Consider the following 18,481-nt stretch of genomic DNA (forward strand, 5'->3'; position numbering starts at 1 on the left):
AGAATGAAAGTATAGAAGGAAAGTCACAATGGAATAGTTCTGAATTTATTTCATTAACCATATCTTGCCTGCAAAGGTGTTATGATAGCTGAAGAAGGTAGGAGATGAGCAGTGGCTTGTACTGACTTTGTCTTTTTATTGACGTGAGTCAATTTATGTAAGGATGCAGTTCACTAAAGGAGCGAAATATAAATATTTTACTTTACGATTTAGAAATAGATGACTTCATTTTGAGTAATTAGTAAAGTAATACAAGATTGAATGTAGGCTTGTTTCCGTTGGATAAAAATGAAAACTTCGGTATTCAAATTCTTAAAACTAAGAATATTCTGAGGTTTTTATCAAACATTTCCAAATAATAGGGGAAATTCTGATTTTTAGGTCTTATATTCTTGTGAAGTAAATAGCTTTTTACACAGGGTTTTTGTTTGAGCTACCACTGTGTTTTGAAAAGATTGTTTTAAAAGTATAGGAGGAAAGAAGTTAGTCTTCTTTTGTAAACAAGAGATGAACTAGACATTTTTCTAGAATAAGATTCTGTTGTGTATTGGAATTGATCAATAACTACAGTTCAACTTTTACCATGAAATATAAGATATGAGAGGGTCACTAAAATTGTTGATTCTTGAATTCATAAAGTAGTAGCACATTTTGAACTTAAAAGGATATCACTTACGACATTCACTATGAATGCCACATATGAGGAATACTACAGAAATTCAAATATTGTTGGTGAACCTAGTAATTTGTAAGTAGAATATTTTTTGTAAAAGAGTTTGAGTTTTCTCAAAAACTGAATTCTCAAAAAGCTGTAAATAATTATAAAAATTTATGTGAGAACTATTAGGTCTATTATGTCAGTATTTTAAAAAAATCATTATTTGTACAAGTAGGGAGTTATATAAGAGGAGATGAAAATCTGTAATGAGAAACAGAATAGGTGGTAGTGGTGGGAGAGAGGATGACTTTTCCTTGCGAATTATGTATGTATATTCAAGTATTCTATGCCTTTCCCTTTTTTTTTTTTTTTTAAATTTATTTATGATAGTCACACACACACACACACAGAGAGAGAGAGAGGCAGAGACACAGGCAGAGGGAGAAGCAGGCTCCATGCACCGGGAGCCTGACGTGGGATTCGATCCCGGGTCTCCAGGATCGCGCCCTGGGCCAAAGGCAGGTGCTAAACCGCTGCGCCACCCAGGGATCCCTGCCTTTCCCTTTCTAATGCTGATTTGGTTGTTGGGGGGTGTAGTTTAGATAAATGTGTTTTTTCTTTTCTTTTTTTCCTGGAGTATAATTTATATACAGAAAAGTATCCAAATCTTTAACTGTATAGCTTTCTGAAATTTTACACATGTACACACCCATATTACCACTACCCAGATAAAGATACAGAACCTCACCCCCCACCTTATTATATCCCTTCCAGTTAATATCTACCCCCTAGTTAATATCTACTCCAAAAGATAACTGCTATCCTGGATTCTTGTACCACAGACAGTTTTGCCTAGTTTTGAACTGCATGTAAATGAAATCATACTATAAAAGCTTGTGTTTGGCTTATTTCTTTGAGATATCTATGAAATGTGTCCGTGTTTTTGCATGTAGTGAGCATTCATTATTTTTGTTACTTTGTTATCTGCTATATGATTATACCACATTTTATTTATTCATTTAGCTGTCAGTGGATATTTGTTTTGATCTTACCAGTTTTAGTAAGTTGATTTTTGTGAATCCCCTGCTTCCCAAGTAGATTACACCTGTGATAATAGGAAGTATTAGAAGAATGCTGATCAAAAATTATCATGTAAAAGTAATTTGAATTTCAGGAATTGGTTTAGGAAGGTCAAAACTTAATTTAGAATTAAATTATGAATGTAAAACTTAATACTTGGGATATATGGGTGAGAGCTGCTACTGAACTCTTGTAGCTAGTCTTAATTCTGTACAGAGTTGCTTGTACTTTTATATCATTTTCTGTTTTTTAAAAAAATTTTACTGTGAGTTTTTAACACCTATGAAAGTAGATGATAGCATAATGAGTGCTCATGTATTTATAGTTATCAACTCAATCTCATTTCATCTATACTCCAACTCATTCCATACTTTATATGTTGTTTTGAAGTATGTCCAGGTATAGAATTTGTCAATATTATAGTATATATCTCTTTAAAGATAAGGGGTTTTGTGGGCATTACAATAATATCATGCATAAAAACGAGTAATTCGTAAGTTAGGTAATAAAAGGGATAAACTTTGCAGTTGACTCATATGTTTTAATTTAAAAATTTTTTTACAGTTCAAGTCAAGATTGAACCAAATGAGATCCACATTGTGATTGGTGGCCTTTAAAGTGCTTTTAATTCTTTTTAGGCTTCCCTCCGTCTCTTTCTTGGCAGTTTATTTTTTAAATAAATTAGTTGCTGGTCTTACAGTTTCTCCAGTCTGGATTTGCTGCTGTTGTTGTTGTTGTTGTTGTTTTTTATCTGAATGGTGTAGTTTTACATGTTCCTTTGTCCTGTGAATGTACTATAAATTGTGAGTTAAATCTATGGACTTGATCAGACTCAGGACTTGTTCGACTTTTTGGCAAGAGCATCTCATAGATGATGTATTCTTCCATGAGGAAGTACAGATTATCTCTTAAAATAACAGTTTCTGAATCTTTGTCGAATTCTAGGTATTCTGATTACTGGGCATTTAATAGGTATTATCTCACTCAGTATTCACATTACCCCAATACAGTAATATTAGTATTTCAACTTGATAGGTAAGGAAATGAGGCTAAATTTAAAAGACATGGCAAGGCTGAGACCAGCCAGACCAGACAGTTTGATTCCAAAGTCTTTATTCTTAAAACCACTATGTAAAATGATGTTTGGTCCTTTTCCATACTTTCACTGAACTGTTCTTTTGAAAATGGTCACTTTCAGTGTCTATTTCAGTAGTTGAGATAGACTGACAGGAGTGCATGCCTGTTAACTTGTTTGCTGCCCACTGGTATCTATGCTTAGGTGAGTAAAGAGTTTTGACTACATTTATAACATAATTACTAAAGGCATTTTAAGGGAAACTATATATAGTTTTTATATTTTACTAGAGTTGCTCCCTGAATGGCTTCCAGAGATCAGGAGTAAGAACTATCTTTAAGGATCATATGTGCTGCTACATATAATTTGCCAAAAGTACAAATAACTCCGAATTGGCCATATGGGATGTTGAACTTGATTTCACCCTTTTTTTTCCCTAAGGCTAATAACAATGTCTGAGATGTGAGACTTGTGGGAAATGTGTGGATGCATGAAGGAAGGCTTGTTTCATGTTCTTTTCTAAGAAAGAAATATATTTAGAGTATGAATAATATTTTTAAAAGGTTCTTCCAAGGGTCATTATTTTTTTTTGTGGTATAACTTAAAATAAAGTGCATAAACCTTATTAGTATAGCCAGTGAATTTTTGTGTACCTATACTTTTGTAACCACTGCCACTCAAATCAAGAAAGAGAACATTACTAGCACTCTAGAAGGCTCTCTCATCGTGCTCCCTGCCAGGTATTACTGTCTTCAACACCAAGAGTCCGCCACAATCCTGACTTACATCACCACAGATTAGTTTTGTCTACTCTTGATTGAACTTTACATAAATGTAATCATAAAGTATTCAGTCTTGTGTCTCATTTCGTTCACTCAACATTGAATCTAAGAGATTTATCTGTGTTATCACATGCATTAGTAATTGTTATTGCTGAGTGGTATTTCATTGGATGAAGATAAATCACAATTTATTTACTCCTTTTGACATATGAGTTATTTGTAATATTTGTCTGTTATGAATAAAGCTACCATGAAATTCTTATATAAGTCTTGGTGACATAAGTACTTACTTCTGTCGGTTATATTCCCAAGAGTAGAAATGCTAGGTCCATAATGCCCATTTAACTAGATGGACTGCCAAAATTTTTTCCAAAGTGGCTTTACCAATTTGTACTTCCACGAGCAATGTAAGAGATTTACGTTCGTTATGCATCTTATGAACACTATTGTCTTTTTAATTTTAGCGTTCTGATAGGTATGCATTTTGTAAGTTTTAAGTCATCATCCTACTCTTTACAGGTTCATGTTTATAAAACTGTTGCTACATTTAATGTAGAAATTTAGCTTATTCATCTATTGAACTGAATTAACTTGTGTATTTCACTTACGACAGGTGAAAGGAATACTCTATATAACTTATGTGATAAGCTGCTGAAAATTTAAATTTTACATTGTTCTATTTTTGCCTATGCAGGAAGCCAGCAAAAAATTTTTTTAAGCCAGCAAAATTTGATCAGAATTTTAATAAAGAAAATAAAAATTGTTAGGCTTATTTTTATCCCTGAATATAAGCTAAAGGGTTGAGTTATGTGAACTGTGGATTACCCTTTTTTCATCAGCACACTGGCTTTTTTTTTTCCTCTTAGATTTTGATTTCTGGGCTGAAACTAACCTTCTGTTCTCTCATATGCAGGTTTAAAATTAGTGTGAGTAATTTCAGTTAGAAAAACTTCACCAAATGTTGCCAAAGCTAGAGGAATCAAAAGCAGATGAGATGGAGTAGTCTACAATATATTGTTCAAAGTCCTTATAGCAGTATCTTAAGAGAGGCTTTCTCAGTTGCATTCCTGAGTGTCTATTCCCTGAAAAATGTTGTTGTTTGTAGGCTTTGAAAACATCTCTCCAGCTATAAGCCCCACTTGTATATACTGCCTGTTTTGTAGTATCATCACAATTACAGTACCTGTGTCGTCATATATTTGTACTTGGGAGAACATAAATTGTTCTAACAGAGCTTTTTTCCATTCTGAAATCTGTGTTTCTTTTAAGTTAAAATTTACTATTTCTGGGGCACCTGGGTGGCTCAGTGGTTGAACATCTGCCTTTGTCTCAGGTAGTGATCCTGGGGTCCTGGAATTGAGTCCCATATCTGGCTCCCTGTGGAAATCCTTCTTCTCCCTCTGCCTATGTCTCTGCCTCTCTCTCTGTGTCTCTCATGATTAAATAAATAAAATCTTAAAAAAAATAAAATTTACTATTTCTAAAGTACTTGATTTCATTTAGGTCATTTACTGAAGGATATCTTTAAGTAATAGACTGTTAATGTAAGAACTGATCAAACACATTAAGACATTTAGGGTGTTAAACAGTCTTGTATAAATTAAGTGCCTTTTATTATTAACTGTTGTTGAAGAATAGTTTTTTAAAGTTATTAACTCCCTGTCTCTCTCATTCTCCCAGAAAATTTTGCTGTTTAACTGAATGAGTTTTCGTTCAGGAATGTTTGTTCTGTTTGAAACATCATTTTCTTACACATTTTTAAAATCACTAATAGGATGCATTTTCTATAGATACTTTGGATAATGGTTATCATAATCTTACACATTTTTAAAATAACTAATAGGATGCATTTTCTTTAGATACTTTGGATAATGGTTATCATAATCCGTCCATCAAAAAGCAAGTTTAGGGGCACCTGGGTGGCTCAGTTGGTTAAGCAGCTGACTCTTGATTTCTGCTGGGGTTATGGTCACAGGGTCCTGGGATTGAGCCTGGGGCATCTGCTTGAGAATATTCTCTCTTTCTCCCTCTGCCCCTCTCCCCTTGTTCACGTGCACTTAAACGCGTGCGCGCGCTCTCTCACAAATAAAATCTTAAAAAAACCCAAACAAGTTTAGTGGTGCCTGGCTGGTTTAGTCAGTAGAGTATGCGACTCTTGATGTTGAAGTTGTAAGTTTGAGCCCCATGTTGGGTGTAGAGATTACTTAAAAATAAAAACATCTTAAAAAAAAAAAACTTAAGCCATAGGATTTATGACATGTTACACTAGTACATGGATATATAGCAGAACCTCCAGTGGACTTTCCTTTTCCTCCTAGACTTCTGTAGTAGTATGGGATGGATTTTGTATGACTGGAAGTCTTTGTTAAGCTTGTCTACTAAGTGTATTTGATTTTTGGTTTTTCTTTTAACAGCTTTATTGAGATATAATTCATACACCATATAATCCATCCAATTAAACTGCACAGTTTTATGGTTTTTAGTATATTCGCAGAGTTGTACTTGGAAGGGACCTAGAATAGACAGTCACAAAATATGGTGATAGTTGTCACCAAAAATCAAATTTAGAATATTTTTATCACCTAAAAATGAGAAAAATGAAGCCCTGTATCCTTTAACTATCACTTCCCCTTCTCTACCCCCAAAACCTCTGGCCTTAAGGAACTACCAATTTTTTTTGTCTCTATAGATTTGCCTCTTCTGGACATACACATAAATAATATATGTGGTTTTTTTGGTGACTAGCTTCTTTCATTTAGCATAATATTTTATTTTTTTTTAAAGATTTTATTTATTTAAGAGAGAGAATGAGTGGGGGTTTAGAGATAGAGGGAGAAGGAGAAGGAGACTCTCCACTGAGCAGGGAGCCTGACACTGGGCCTGATCCCAGGACCCTGAGATCATGACCTGAGCCAAAGGCAGATACTGAACCAACTGAGCTACTTAGGCACCCCTAGCATAACGTTTTAAAGGTTCATTTATGTTGTAGCATTATCAGTGCTTCATTAATTTTTAAGACAATATCATTTTATTTATAGATATACCACATTTTCTTTATCCAGTTTATCAGTTAATGGACATTTGGGTTGTTTCCACCTTTTGGCTTATGAATAATGTTATAATTATCTGAATACATGTTAATGTAATTCACTAATTATAAAACAGTAGTATATAATAATAATAATGGAATTAGGCAAGGGTCTAGCTTCAATTCTTTTGTATATGTCTATCCATTTGTTCCAGCACCATTTGTTGAAAGGCTGTTCTTTCTCCATTGAATGGTCTTGGTACTTTTTTTTGTCGAGAATTAGTTGGTCATAGACATATGAATTTATTTCTGGACTCTCAGTTTTATTTCATTGGTCTATATGTCTATTCTTAATGCCAGGACCAGACTCTCTTGGTTACCAATTGCTCTTTAGGGAAGTTTTCAAATTAGGAGGTGAGAGTCCTCTTATTTTGTTCTTTTTAAAGATTGTCAATTCTTAAAAAATAAAAAATAATAGTAAAAAAAGATTGTCTGGGGATCCCTGGGGGGCTCAGTGGTTTAGAGCCTGCCTTTGGCCCAGGGCGCGATCCTGGAGTCCTGGGATGGAGTCCCACGTGGGGCTCCTGGCATGGAGCCTGCTTCTCCCTCCTCCTGTGTCTCTGCCTGTCTCTCTGTCTATCATAAATAAATAAATCTCAAAAAAAAAAAAAAAGATTGTCTATTCTAGGTTCCTTGCAAGTCCATGCATATGAATTTTAGACCTAGCCTGTCGGTTTTTTTTTTTTTTTTTTGATAGTCACACAGAGAGAGAGAGGCAGAGACATAGGCAGAGGGAGAAGCAGTCTCCATGCACCAGGAGCCCGACGTGGGATTCGATCCCGAGTCTCCAGGATCGCGCCCTGGGCCAAAGGCAGGCGCTAAACCTCTACGCCACCCAGGGATCCCTAGCCTGTCAGTTTTATGGGAAGTTAGCTGGAATTCTGTTGGTGATTAGGTTGACTGTGAAAGATCAACTTGAGTATTGCCATATTAATATTAAGTGTCCCACTTCATGAACATGAGATTTTTTTCCATTTATTTGTTTGTTTTAAAGATGTTTTTCTGTTTATTTAGATCTTTAATTTTTTTTCAAAAATGCTTAATTATTTGCAGAGTATGTTCTACTTTTGATAAATGTATTACTTTTTAAATGCTATTAAGTATGGAATTGTGGTTCTTTTTGTTTTTGTTTTTTGAGAGCGAGAAGGAAAGCAAGAGAGATTGGAGAGGGAGAGGGAGAAGCAGAAGCAGACTCACCACCAAGCAGAGAGAGCCCAGTGAGGGCATGATCATGACCTGAGCTGAAGGCAGATGCTTAACCAGATGAGCCATCCAGGCACCCCTGAAATTGTTTTCTTAATTTTATTTTCAGATCGTTCATTGCAAGCTTCCATCAAATATAATCAATTTTTGTATATCGATCTTGTATCCTGTGACCTTGTTCAGTTCCTTCATTAGTTTCAATAGTTCTCTAGTGTGTTCTTTAGAGTTTTCTACATACCAGGTCATGTCATCTGTAAACAGAGATAGTTTTACTTCATCCTTTCCAATCTAAGTACCTCTTAACCTCTTTTTGGCTAACTATCCTGTCTAGAATCTCCAGTACAATGTTGAGTACAAGTGGTAAGGTTGGTATTCTTATTTGTTTTCTTAATCTTTGGGGGAGGAAGTGTTGAAGTTCTCACCATTATCTATGATTTTTAGCTGTAGGAATTTTTGCATTTTTTTTTAAATATATATTTTTTATTTATTTATGATAGTCACAGAGAGAGAGAGAGAGACAGAGACACAGGCAGAGGGAGAAGCAGGCTCCATGCACCGGGAGCCCGATGTGGGATTCGATCCCGGGTCTCCAGGATCGCGCCCTGGGCCAAAGGCAGGCGCCAAACCGCTGCGCCACCCAGGGATCCCTTTGCATTTTTTTTTTTTTTTTTCCTTTGCATTTTTTTTAAATCAAGTTCAGAAGTTCCTCTCTGTTACTAGTCTGTTGGGAGGTTTTTTGTTTTTTAATCGTGAATAGTTGTTGGATTTTGTCAAGTGCTTTTTCTATGTATCTATCGATATGGTCATGTGATTTTTCTTAGCTTGTTGATATGTTATTAATTTTTTGAGTATTGAGTCAGTTCTTGCATTCCTGGAATAAGTCTCATTTAGCTGTGGTGTATAATTTTTTTTAATATACATTGTTGGATTTAATTTGCTAACATTCTGTTGAATGTTTTTGCATCTGTGTTCCTGTGCTTTATGGGTCTGTAGCTTTCCTTTTAATGTCTGCAGAACTTTTTCACCTTCACAAACTGAAACTCTGTACCCATGACACTCCCATTTTTCCCCTCCCCCTCAGTGCCTGGTAACTACCATTCTCCTCTGTCTCCATGAATTTATTCTAGGTACTTCATATAAATAGAATCATACAATATTTGTTATTTTGTGGCTGGCTTATTTCATTTAGTATAATGTCATCAAAGTCAAGGACATCTTTTAACCAGTTTTTTTTTTTTTTTTTAATTCTTCGTTAGTGTGCACCTAAGTTGATAGAGTTGTCCTTTGTCTGCGCTTGTGACTTGGATAAGTCATAATGTTATCTGTCTAGCCCCCAAAGAGAGGAGTTGGGCATGGGGTTAGGTAAGATGTTAGATAGTTTAAAACTGTTTTAAGACTCTAATGTTTCTTAATTTGTTCTAGGATTTGCAGAGGATTCTTATGTATTTAAATAAAAAGACTAACTGATGCTTTGTGGTCAGAATATGTATATTACTCTATCCACAATTTGGATGTTGATTGTTAATAACCTATCTCCTTAATTAGGTAGATTTACAAGATTAAAATTTTCATCTGTGGTGCTTTTGTGGGGGAATGTCTCTCAACTAGGAAGGGTCTCCTCTTTTATTGTAGTGTTACTTGAAACTTTAATTTCATCTCTTTTGTCAGTTTTTCCTCCTAGCTATGATAAGTTACTATGGTCTTTATTTTTCCAATCTGCCCATTGAAGGGTGTAGGCCTTCAAACAGGAAGTTGTGTGTGTTCTGACATTGACCTGGCTGGACCACCAACTCTGTTTAAAGTTTACCTAGCTTGTTTCACTTCATTGCTAGGGAGTGTTATCTTGCCTATGGTGAAATAAGAATTTATTTCTTATTGGGCAGCCCAGGTGGCTCAGTGGTTTAGTGCTGCCTTCGGCCCAGGGCATGATTCTGGAGACCTGGGATCGAGTTCTATGTCGGGCTCCCTGCATGGAGCCTGCTTCTCCTGCCTATGTCTCTGCCTCTCTCTCTCTCTCATGAATAAGTAAATAAAAATCTTAAAAAAAAAAAAAGAATTTGTTTCTTATTATTTAGAGTAGGTAGGGTTTCTTTATTATTGATAATTATATTACATTGGTAAGTCTTTTTGGCAAGGCTTATGTTTATTCTCTATAGAATTTGATTATATTTAAAGTTCAGGTGTTTTTAGATTACTTTTTACCATTGAGATTCATTCTAAAAGATCTCTTTTTTTTACTGAAGGACTAAGATTATTTTTGGAATTCTGAGTTTTAAGGCTTTTTTTCATCTCCCCAGTAGTAAATGGCACCAGTTTACTGTATTTCAGTTCTTAGATTTATTTTTAGTAACTTATGACAAATATCTTTTTACAGTGAGACTGCTTTTAGAATTCCCTAGAATGCTTCTGAAGGGCAGGAAAGTTTGTTCTTGTGTACTGTTGTAGCCCTAGAACCTAGAACGGTAGCTGATACGTGGTAGGGGTTCAGTGAATACTTGCTGAGTGAATGTATGAATATGTTTCATGGAGCTTATCAGTATTCAGTATGATATAGTGATAGACTTCTTCAAGTTTTACCTTTCTTCTCTCTCTTTAAAAAAAGATTTAGAGAGAGAATATGAGTGTATGAGTGGGGGGAGGGCAAAAGGAGAGAATCTCAAGCAGGTTCCCTGCTGATTGTGGATCCTGACTCTGGGCTCCATCTCACCACCCATGACATCATGACCAAGACCAAGAGTCTGACGTCCAACCAACTGAGCTACCCAGGTGCTCCTCTTTCATACTTTTGTTGACTAGTAAATTTAGTGGTTTTTAAACATTTCCGTAACAGGGTGAACTAGGAAACCATGATACATAGTAGATTTTTTTTATGAGACTTTTTTTTTTTTTTGAGACATCAATTCTTTTTAAGTTTTGGAGAAGGTAAGATTAGCAAATATGTTGGCCTGTGATTTCAGTCATGTCTGCTTTTTAAAATTTGTTTTTACTTTCTTGTCTGTGTAATTGATTTTAGGAATAATAAAAGGGATCGTATTTCTTCCATATATCTTACCCATGCTCAAAAGGAAACACATTGAAGCTTAGTAAAATTTTTTGTGTTCATTTATTGAACAAATATTTTGAGTGCCTACTGCAGGTCAGGCGTTATTCTATGTCCTGGGAATACTGATCTGTGTTTTTTCTATGTCCTGGGAATACTGATCTATGTTTTGAGACAAAAAAAAAAAAAAAAAAAAGACAAAACTTCCTTCTTCATGGAACATACATTCAGGTGACATCATGGAACTTACAGTCTCATACATTCTCATAGATACATAAGACAAGTAAAATATAGAATAAAAATTGATTAACAGGGTGGATTCTTTTAAGTTGTTCCTATAGGTTGGACCTTTTAAAAATAATTTATCAAGTACCACTTTGGCATTGTTAGGGGAATGAGAAGCCACATGTGAGAGCCTAAAATGGGGTAAGACACTTTGGTAGGAACAATTTGGTAAACAGGTGGAATTTATACCGTGTGCTCTGAAGACTCACGCAAGAAGTGCAGTCCAAAGCCATGTAAAGATAACCACCTGTAGTGTCAGCAGTATTCTTAGGAATTCATAAAAGTTAGAGTTTCTTGATTGCTGGCTCAGTCCACGCAGAGAACAGGTGGAACAAAGGTATAGATCTGCTAAACAACATACATATTTAGAATAGTGATCTTTTTGGTATGGCAGAAAAAGTGTGTGTGTGTGTGTGTGTGTGTGTGTGTGTGTGTGTGTGTGTTAGGGGGATCGTAGGGACTATTGGGAGCAGAGATAGGAAAAGTAAATTAAAAAAATTAAAAGTGGGTTGTATACAACAGAACTCCAGAGTTCTATAGATAAATGGGGAACTGCAGATGACTTTTTTAAAAAAGATTTTATTTATTTACTTATTTGGGCATGGGACAGAGGGAGAGAATCTCAAGCAGAGCCCAACTTGGAGCTCCATCTTACCACCCATGAGATCATGACCTGAGCTGAAACCAAGAGTCATGCTTAACCAACTGAACCACCCAGGCACCTCTGCAGATAACATTTTAGGACAGTAGCATGATTCCATTTCTTGTTGAGAAAATTAAGTGACTATGGAAGGATGGGTTGGAGAATATAGCATGGAGGTATAAGAAGACCTATGTGGAGCATCCAAAATATAGTCCAAGGGGCAAGACCACCATTGGGCTTGTTTAGGGGATATCATAATCTCTCTAATCCTTGGAAGGGCCCCTCCTGAAGTGCAAGTCCTTAGTATATAATGTAAATAGAGTTATGCCATGAGGTAGCTTTGTCACCAACAGGGATGAAGGGGCCTTAAGTTGAAGACACTGAAAAGTGAAGAAGACTGCAAGAGAATTTTGTGATTGATAAGATTGGTAACCTATTGGGGATGGGAGTTTTGTGGGATAATAATAACTATAGGATGGCTTGAAGTTTAAGGCTGATTTTTACATTAGATGATGGTCTAGACAACACTTTTTTTTTTCCCCACCTTAAATCTGTTTTTCATAAATTGTTTCATTCCTCATTGAGCCTACTTTAAACATCTTTACTCTTAATGTGACCTTTGCTATCTGTTTTGGACTATGTATCTAAGCTTGTTAAAAGTATTTCTGAAACAAATGAATTTTTCCTGTGGGTTACTTTTGAGTAAAGGGTATGTGGGCTAAAGTATAGGGATCTTGATATCTGTCAAACTTATTCATTTATTGTGTCCCAGAATTAATTTTCCAGATAAATTATCTTATTATGTATTAATTTTTATGTTATTTCACGATATTTAATTATAACCGTCTAGCCCTGTGGTTTAGGTAGAACATTTTATTTGGAAAATTTTAAACATAACCAAAGATAGGATAGTATAATGAACTCCAATGTATGTATCAACATTTTGTTGGTCTTGTTTCATCCGTATACCTCCCTGCACTTTTATTTTTTTGCTGGAATATTTTAAAGCAAATGCCGGGCATATTTTTTTACCATAAGTACTTGAGTATTTAACAGATAAGAACTCTGTTATTGTTAGTATTACCCACAGTACCGTTATCACACCAAACAGTCATTTTTACTGTGAGTTAGCACTGCCTAGTAAAATATCCTGTCTGGGTTCAGATGTCCCTTTTGGTTTTAAAAAAGGCTTTTTTTTTTCTCTTTTAAACCAAAAAAACAATTGGACTGTTTGAATCTGATTCTAAATAAGTGTTTTGGTTATTTTTAAAGTTGGTATTTTTTAAAGAGAAAATTAAGGCAGCGTGAAAACATTTTAGTATAAGCTATTTTAAGAGAGGAGTGCTTTTTTGACAGCCATTCTTTCTGGAACTTAGTTTTGCTTATTTGTACAAGATGTCACAATAGCTAGTATCTATTTTTTGTGATTTTTAAACATAGGAAATCTTCAAAATGGGGAGAAAGTGGGTATGATCTCACTTATCTAGAAGCCTAGGGAATGAAAATGTGAGATTTGAGATGTTTAGTTTGTAGGAGACTGTCTCTAAGACCAAAGCACCTCAGATAGGACTTGGAATTGCTTTTGTAACTACTTGTGTAATGTTAAAGTGTATTTTATCTTGCTGGGCTTACCTGCCTCATTTGTAAAATAAAGAATGGGTGATTTCTTACACTTCTCATTAATTAGTTCTTAACTTTTTGTGTTTTATTTTACATTTATGCTTGACTTTAACAGGATTCCCAAAGTTGGATTGGTGGAAACAATGAACCATTGACTGGCTTTACGTGGCGAGGTGGTTGTGAAAGAGAAACAACAGGCATACAAGTCTGGAATGAAGTATTTGTGATCGACAGACCTAATGGAACAAAAGTAAATGTTTATACTTTCTTTCTGTTTTTTTTCCTCCCATATTCTTTTTTTGATCTCTTTCCTGGTATTAAAGATCAAAACACAGAACTGTTAATGCGATGTTAACTTTAACATAACATATATGGATTATCATGTCAAAACGTGTGAGATACTTAGAGTACTTTCCTTGACTTTATTACTGATTTTGACATTTATCATTTTAAATTTGGTTTTAATAGTCACTGTTGGTAAAAAAAAAAAAAAAAAAATTGGTCACTGTTGGTGAATATTTTACTTAGTATTTTAAACTTTTAAATTCCTAGGTGGCTGTGCTGCTAATGGATACCCAGGGTGCCTTTGATAGCCAGTCAACTATCAAAGACTGCGCAACGGTGTTCGCTCTGAGCACCATGACTAGCTCTGTCCAGGTGAGACACGAAATGGCATGGTATAATCAGTTCAGATAATCCTAATACCTTTGCTCTTTCTTCAAATGCTTTTTGAAAACAAAACAGATGAGCATAGGGGAAGTGGATGGGAGAGAGGGAAGCAAACCTGAACTGGTAAAGGACTCCACTATAGAGAACAACTGAGGGTTGCTGGAGAGGAGGTGGGTGGGGGATGGGCTAAATGGGTGATCTGGATTAAGGAGGGCACTTGTTTTGTTGAGTACTGGGTGTTATATGTAAGTGATGAATCACTAAATTCTCCTGAAATCAATATTACATTATATGTTAACTAACTAGAATTTAAATAAAAATTTGAAAAAGAAAAAAAATGATCCACATTGAAAAACAAATGTCTTTTGATTGAAGAAAGAAGGATTAAAATTAGAGTTATTTACATTTCCATGCTTTTCTGGTTCACAGTGTGGAATTTCATACTTTGAGTGGTTAGCTAGGAAGTAATAAACCAATAACCAATCCCTTTGTTTTTTCATCATAGCATCTATACTTTTTTTTAAGATTTATTTATTTGAGAGAAAAGACAAGTGAGAAAGTGAGAGTGTGTGCGCAAACCTGTGGGAGCGAAGAGAGACAGAGGTAGAAACAGAATCTCGAGCAGACTGCGCTGAGCACAGAGCCCTACATGGGGCTTGATCTCAACAACCCTGAGATCATGACCAGAGCCAAAACCAAGAGTTGGAGGCTTAATCCACTGAGCTACTCAGGCACCCCTATGCTTGCTTGATTTTTCTCTCTTTCTTTTCTTTTCTTTTCTTTTCTTTTCTTTTCTTTTCTTTTCTTTTCTTTTCTTTTCTTTTCTTTTCTTTCTTTTCTTTTCTATTCTATTTTCGTTTTCTTTCTTTTCTTTTTTCCTTTCTTCTTTCTTTTTAAAGATACCGCATGTTATCTTTTTTCTTTTCTTTTCTTTTTTTTTTAAGATTTTATTTATTTATTCACAACAGACACAGAGAAAGAGAGAGGCAGAGACACAGGCAGAGGGAGAAGCAGGCTTCATGCAGGGAGCCTGATGTGGGACTTGATCCTGGGTCTTCAGGATCACACCCCGGGCCAAAGGCGGCGCTAAACCGCTGGGCCACCGGGGTTGCCCCGCATGTTATCTTTAATTGAATTCAGTCATATGGTTCCCAGCTATATTATAGAGTATGTCTTTTATGTTTTGGCTAAACCAATAAAGAAAAGATCCCAAGTAATTAAACTTAGTTTTCTACTTGATATGTATGACAACTAGTACTTGATTATTTGGTGGTAGTAGAGGCAGAAGAATTAATTCATATTAAACTTACAAAATGTTATGTGATGGTCCTATAATACTCTAAGGACTTATAGGAACCATTTGATTTAGTAAAATCCCTTCTGTTTTTCACTTACTCTGTACTTGAATTGTGTTTTTTATTATATCAAGTTCTGGTCTCTTCAAGCTAGTCCATCTCTTTTCTGTATAATTTAGGCTGATGGACTGATTTAAACTACCACATGTCATTTTGTATCTCTTTACTTTTTTTCCCCTGAGATCATCTGTGGTTGATGCTCCTCTGGCTGAAGAGTGAATTATTGAGTATGGTGGTTAGCCCTAGCTGGTGGTGATGTACGCAGAAGTATATGTGCAAACAGTAGAAGTATATGCTCCTCAGATGATGTTTCTTATTGATGGTAGATCATAGGTGGTACTGTCATAGCATCTTGGAATTTTGCTAATGGTTTCTGGTAATATCTGGAACATATGTCCAGTCTCTTATAAGTTCCCATTTCCTTCCTTCCTCATTTTGAAATACCTAGCTGTCAGAATGAAAAGAAATTTTGGATATTATTATGAGATAAAACAGGAATGCTTTTCAGAGTGGCTTCTGTTTTTTTTTAGGGCCGGTGAGCTCTGGTACTGCCAATTAAATAATGCTTTTGGGAACCCTTACAATATCTTTTCTCCATTTTGTTCTACCTTTTTTTTCTCTGATCTTGCAGGGTGGCACTACTGCCATTCCCTTGAGGCAAGCAGAAGCCAGTCTTTGTGCACTTCAGATTAGCTGGCTCTGTAGCTTGCCTTAAGTTATAATGAAGGAATTCTCTGTCCTGAAATTTGTACCTTGGTGTTCTTTTGTCAATTTATTTAACTTCACGATAGTAGGTGGCCTGGTTTTAGACAATCACTTAAAGCCATTCCACCACTTTCTTATCTGTAAAATGAGGATTTTACCCATCTTGCATGTGATTGTTGTGTGGAGGCAGAAATAAGATCTAAATGAGATAATATAGAAGAAGATACTTTGCAAACTATGAACAATGAAGGTGAAAATTATTTTCATTTTTTTCTTCATCTTTGAGGTTACATTTTTCTTTCATAAATTATCTGGTTGGTCGATCAATGACAAATCCATTTGTCATTTATTCTTTCAACAAGTGATTGTTAAGCATCTATTAAGTAAAATACAATATACTAAGTACTAATGATCTAAGATAAACAAGTCTCTCTTTGTGATTTGCAACCTGGCCCAGACAATGAAAATATCTTGACCTGTTTTCTAAAACCTAAGATCCCTATGGGTAGGAATAGGTTGGTCATGCTTTCAGATTTTACATTTAGCTCTAGTATAATCACCTCAGTCATTAACTACTTTTTAAGTTCCATGTTTGGAGTTAGTCTGTTGAGAATGTCATTTTAGGTTTGCTGGCCTGTTTTGGCTATTTATATTTTTGACATCCAAGTGATTCAGCTAGATTATCACTTATTTGCCATTAGAACAAATTGTTCTATTTTTGGAGTAACCCTATTTTCTTAGACCTGAGTTATTTTTCTGCAGGGGTGACATCTGTGGATACTCACTTTTCTCCCTCGGCAGACTGTCACTTTTTAGCCTGACTTGGAAGGATTGGACCTCTTTTGCAATTCCAGTCTTTTCTCCAGTTTTCCTTCCTTGACAGCACGCAAATCTTCAGCTCTGGGCTCTGTGCCCTGTAAAGCCTCATAAAAGATTCTAGAAAGGGCAAGAGTGCCACCTACTGTTATATTTTTCAGCTATCATAGGCTGGTAAAATGTTCATTTTAAGTTATTTAGACCAATGATTTACTTGAAGTAAAAAAAAGCCATGTAAAGTTGATGATAGTCAAGGCACACACTAAATAACTATAAACTATATCTGTCTATCCATCCATCTGTCCAAACACATCTGTTTATCTATCCATCCACCCACCCAAACACACACTCTTAAGATTATACTAGGGAGGAGTATATTTTTGCAGAATTATGTCCATTGACTTAGGAAAATAATTGTGGAAACAGTCTTCACTGTTAAAAAAAAATGATCATGTCACAACATTAAAGAAACTTTGGGAAGGAGGAAAAAAAATCCTTATTACATAATATACCTTTAAAAAAATATCTGCCACTTTCTAGACCCCTTATGTATGTTTTCATGATTTTTGCGTAATTTACCGCCACTACTTCCCCCCTTAATGTTTTATCCTGTTAGGAAAAAAGAAAATTCTTTTCATGTGCCACTGGTTAAGCTAATGGCTAGGTGATTCTTTTGTGCTGATGTATAAAATACCCTTAATTTCAACAAGTAAAGTTGTACACAGCTAGGTATTAAAAAAAATGGATAAAAACTACAATTTTGTTTTAACAGGTATATAATTTGTCTCAGAATATTCAAGAAGATGATCTTCAACACTTGCAAGTATGTATTTCTCAAAGAATGTGTGCCAAAGAATTGAAAATATAATTCTTACTTGTGACTTTCCATCTAGAAACCTATTATAGTGTAAGAAGATTCAGTATTACATGGTTTTAAACTGAAATATAACTTCTTAGCTAGAAGAAATTTTAATGTATAACTAGTCTGTTAGAAAATTAAATGCTTGACTTTCAAATGATTTTAAAGGCTCTGACATCTATATGGTCTTACATAGAACGGCTTTATAGATAAATGTCTTCTTTCAATCTATTTGGGGGCATTATTTTAAATAACTTGCTTTAATAGTTATTTACAGAGTACGGCAGACTTGCAATGGAAGAAATCTACCAGAAACCATTTCAGGTAAATAAGTATTTTATCATTTTTAAAAACTTACATATAAAAAGCTGTCAAGCCACTTTATCTTTTAAGTCTGAAGATAAGAGGATATTATAACAAACTCATTTTTATTTTTATTTATTTTTATTTTTATTTTATTTTATTTTTTTTCAAACTCATTTTTAGTAACAGATTCAGTGTAGTTGAAACTAATGTAATTACCACCTGTAGTGGGCTAACAAGAGTAGGAAATAGAACAAATGAATATAGTTAGATTGTTAATGCTATGCTTAGATTAAGAGG

At 34.9% G+C, this 18,481-nt stretch overlaps 1 protein-coding gene across 5 annotated transcripts in view; it reads left to right on the forward strand.

The window, feature by feature from the left end:
• The window catches only part of ATL2 (atlastin GTPase 2), a 56,159-nt gene that overhangs the window by 25,021 nt on the left and 12,657 nt on the right, over positions 1 to 18,481 (forward strand). For 4 of the 5 annotated variants that reach the window (XM_072770489.1, XM_072770488.1, XM_072770491.1 and 1 more), the window contains 4 exons: positions 13,590 to 13,724; positions 14,027 to 14,131; positions 17,792 to 17,842; positions 18,146 to 18,202. In XM_072770489.1, coding sequence (XP_072626590.1) covers positions 13,590 to 13,724; positions 14,027 to 14,131; positions 17,792 to 17,842; positions 18,146 to 18,202 — 348 coding nt within the window. Of the gene's footprint in view, positions 1 to 11,205; positions 11,353 to 13,589; positions 13,725 to 14,026; positions 14,132 to 17,791; positions 17,843 to 18,145; positions 18,203 to 18,481 lie in introns of those variants that run through there. The other variant, XM_072770492.1, reaches the window with a different exon arrangement.

This window comes from Canis lupus, chromosome 12, assembly GCF_048164855.1.
Source record: "Canis lupus baileyi chromosome 12, mCanLup2.hap1, whole genome shotgun sequence".
Taxonomy (NCBI): domain Eukaryota; kingdom Metazoa; phylum Chordata; class Mammalia; order Carnivora; family Canidae; genus Canis; species Canis lupus.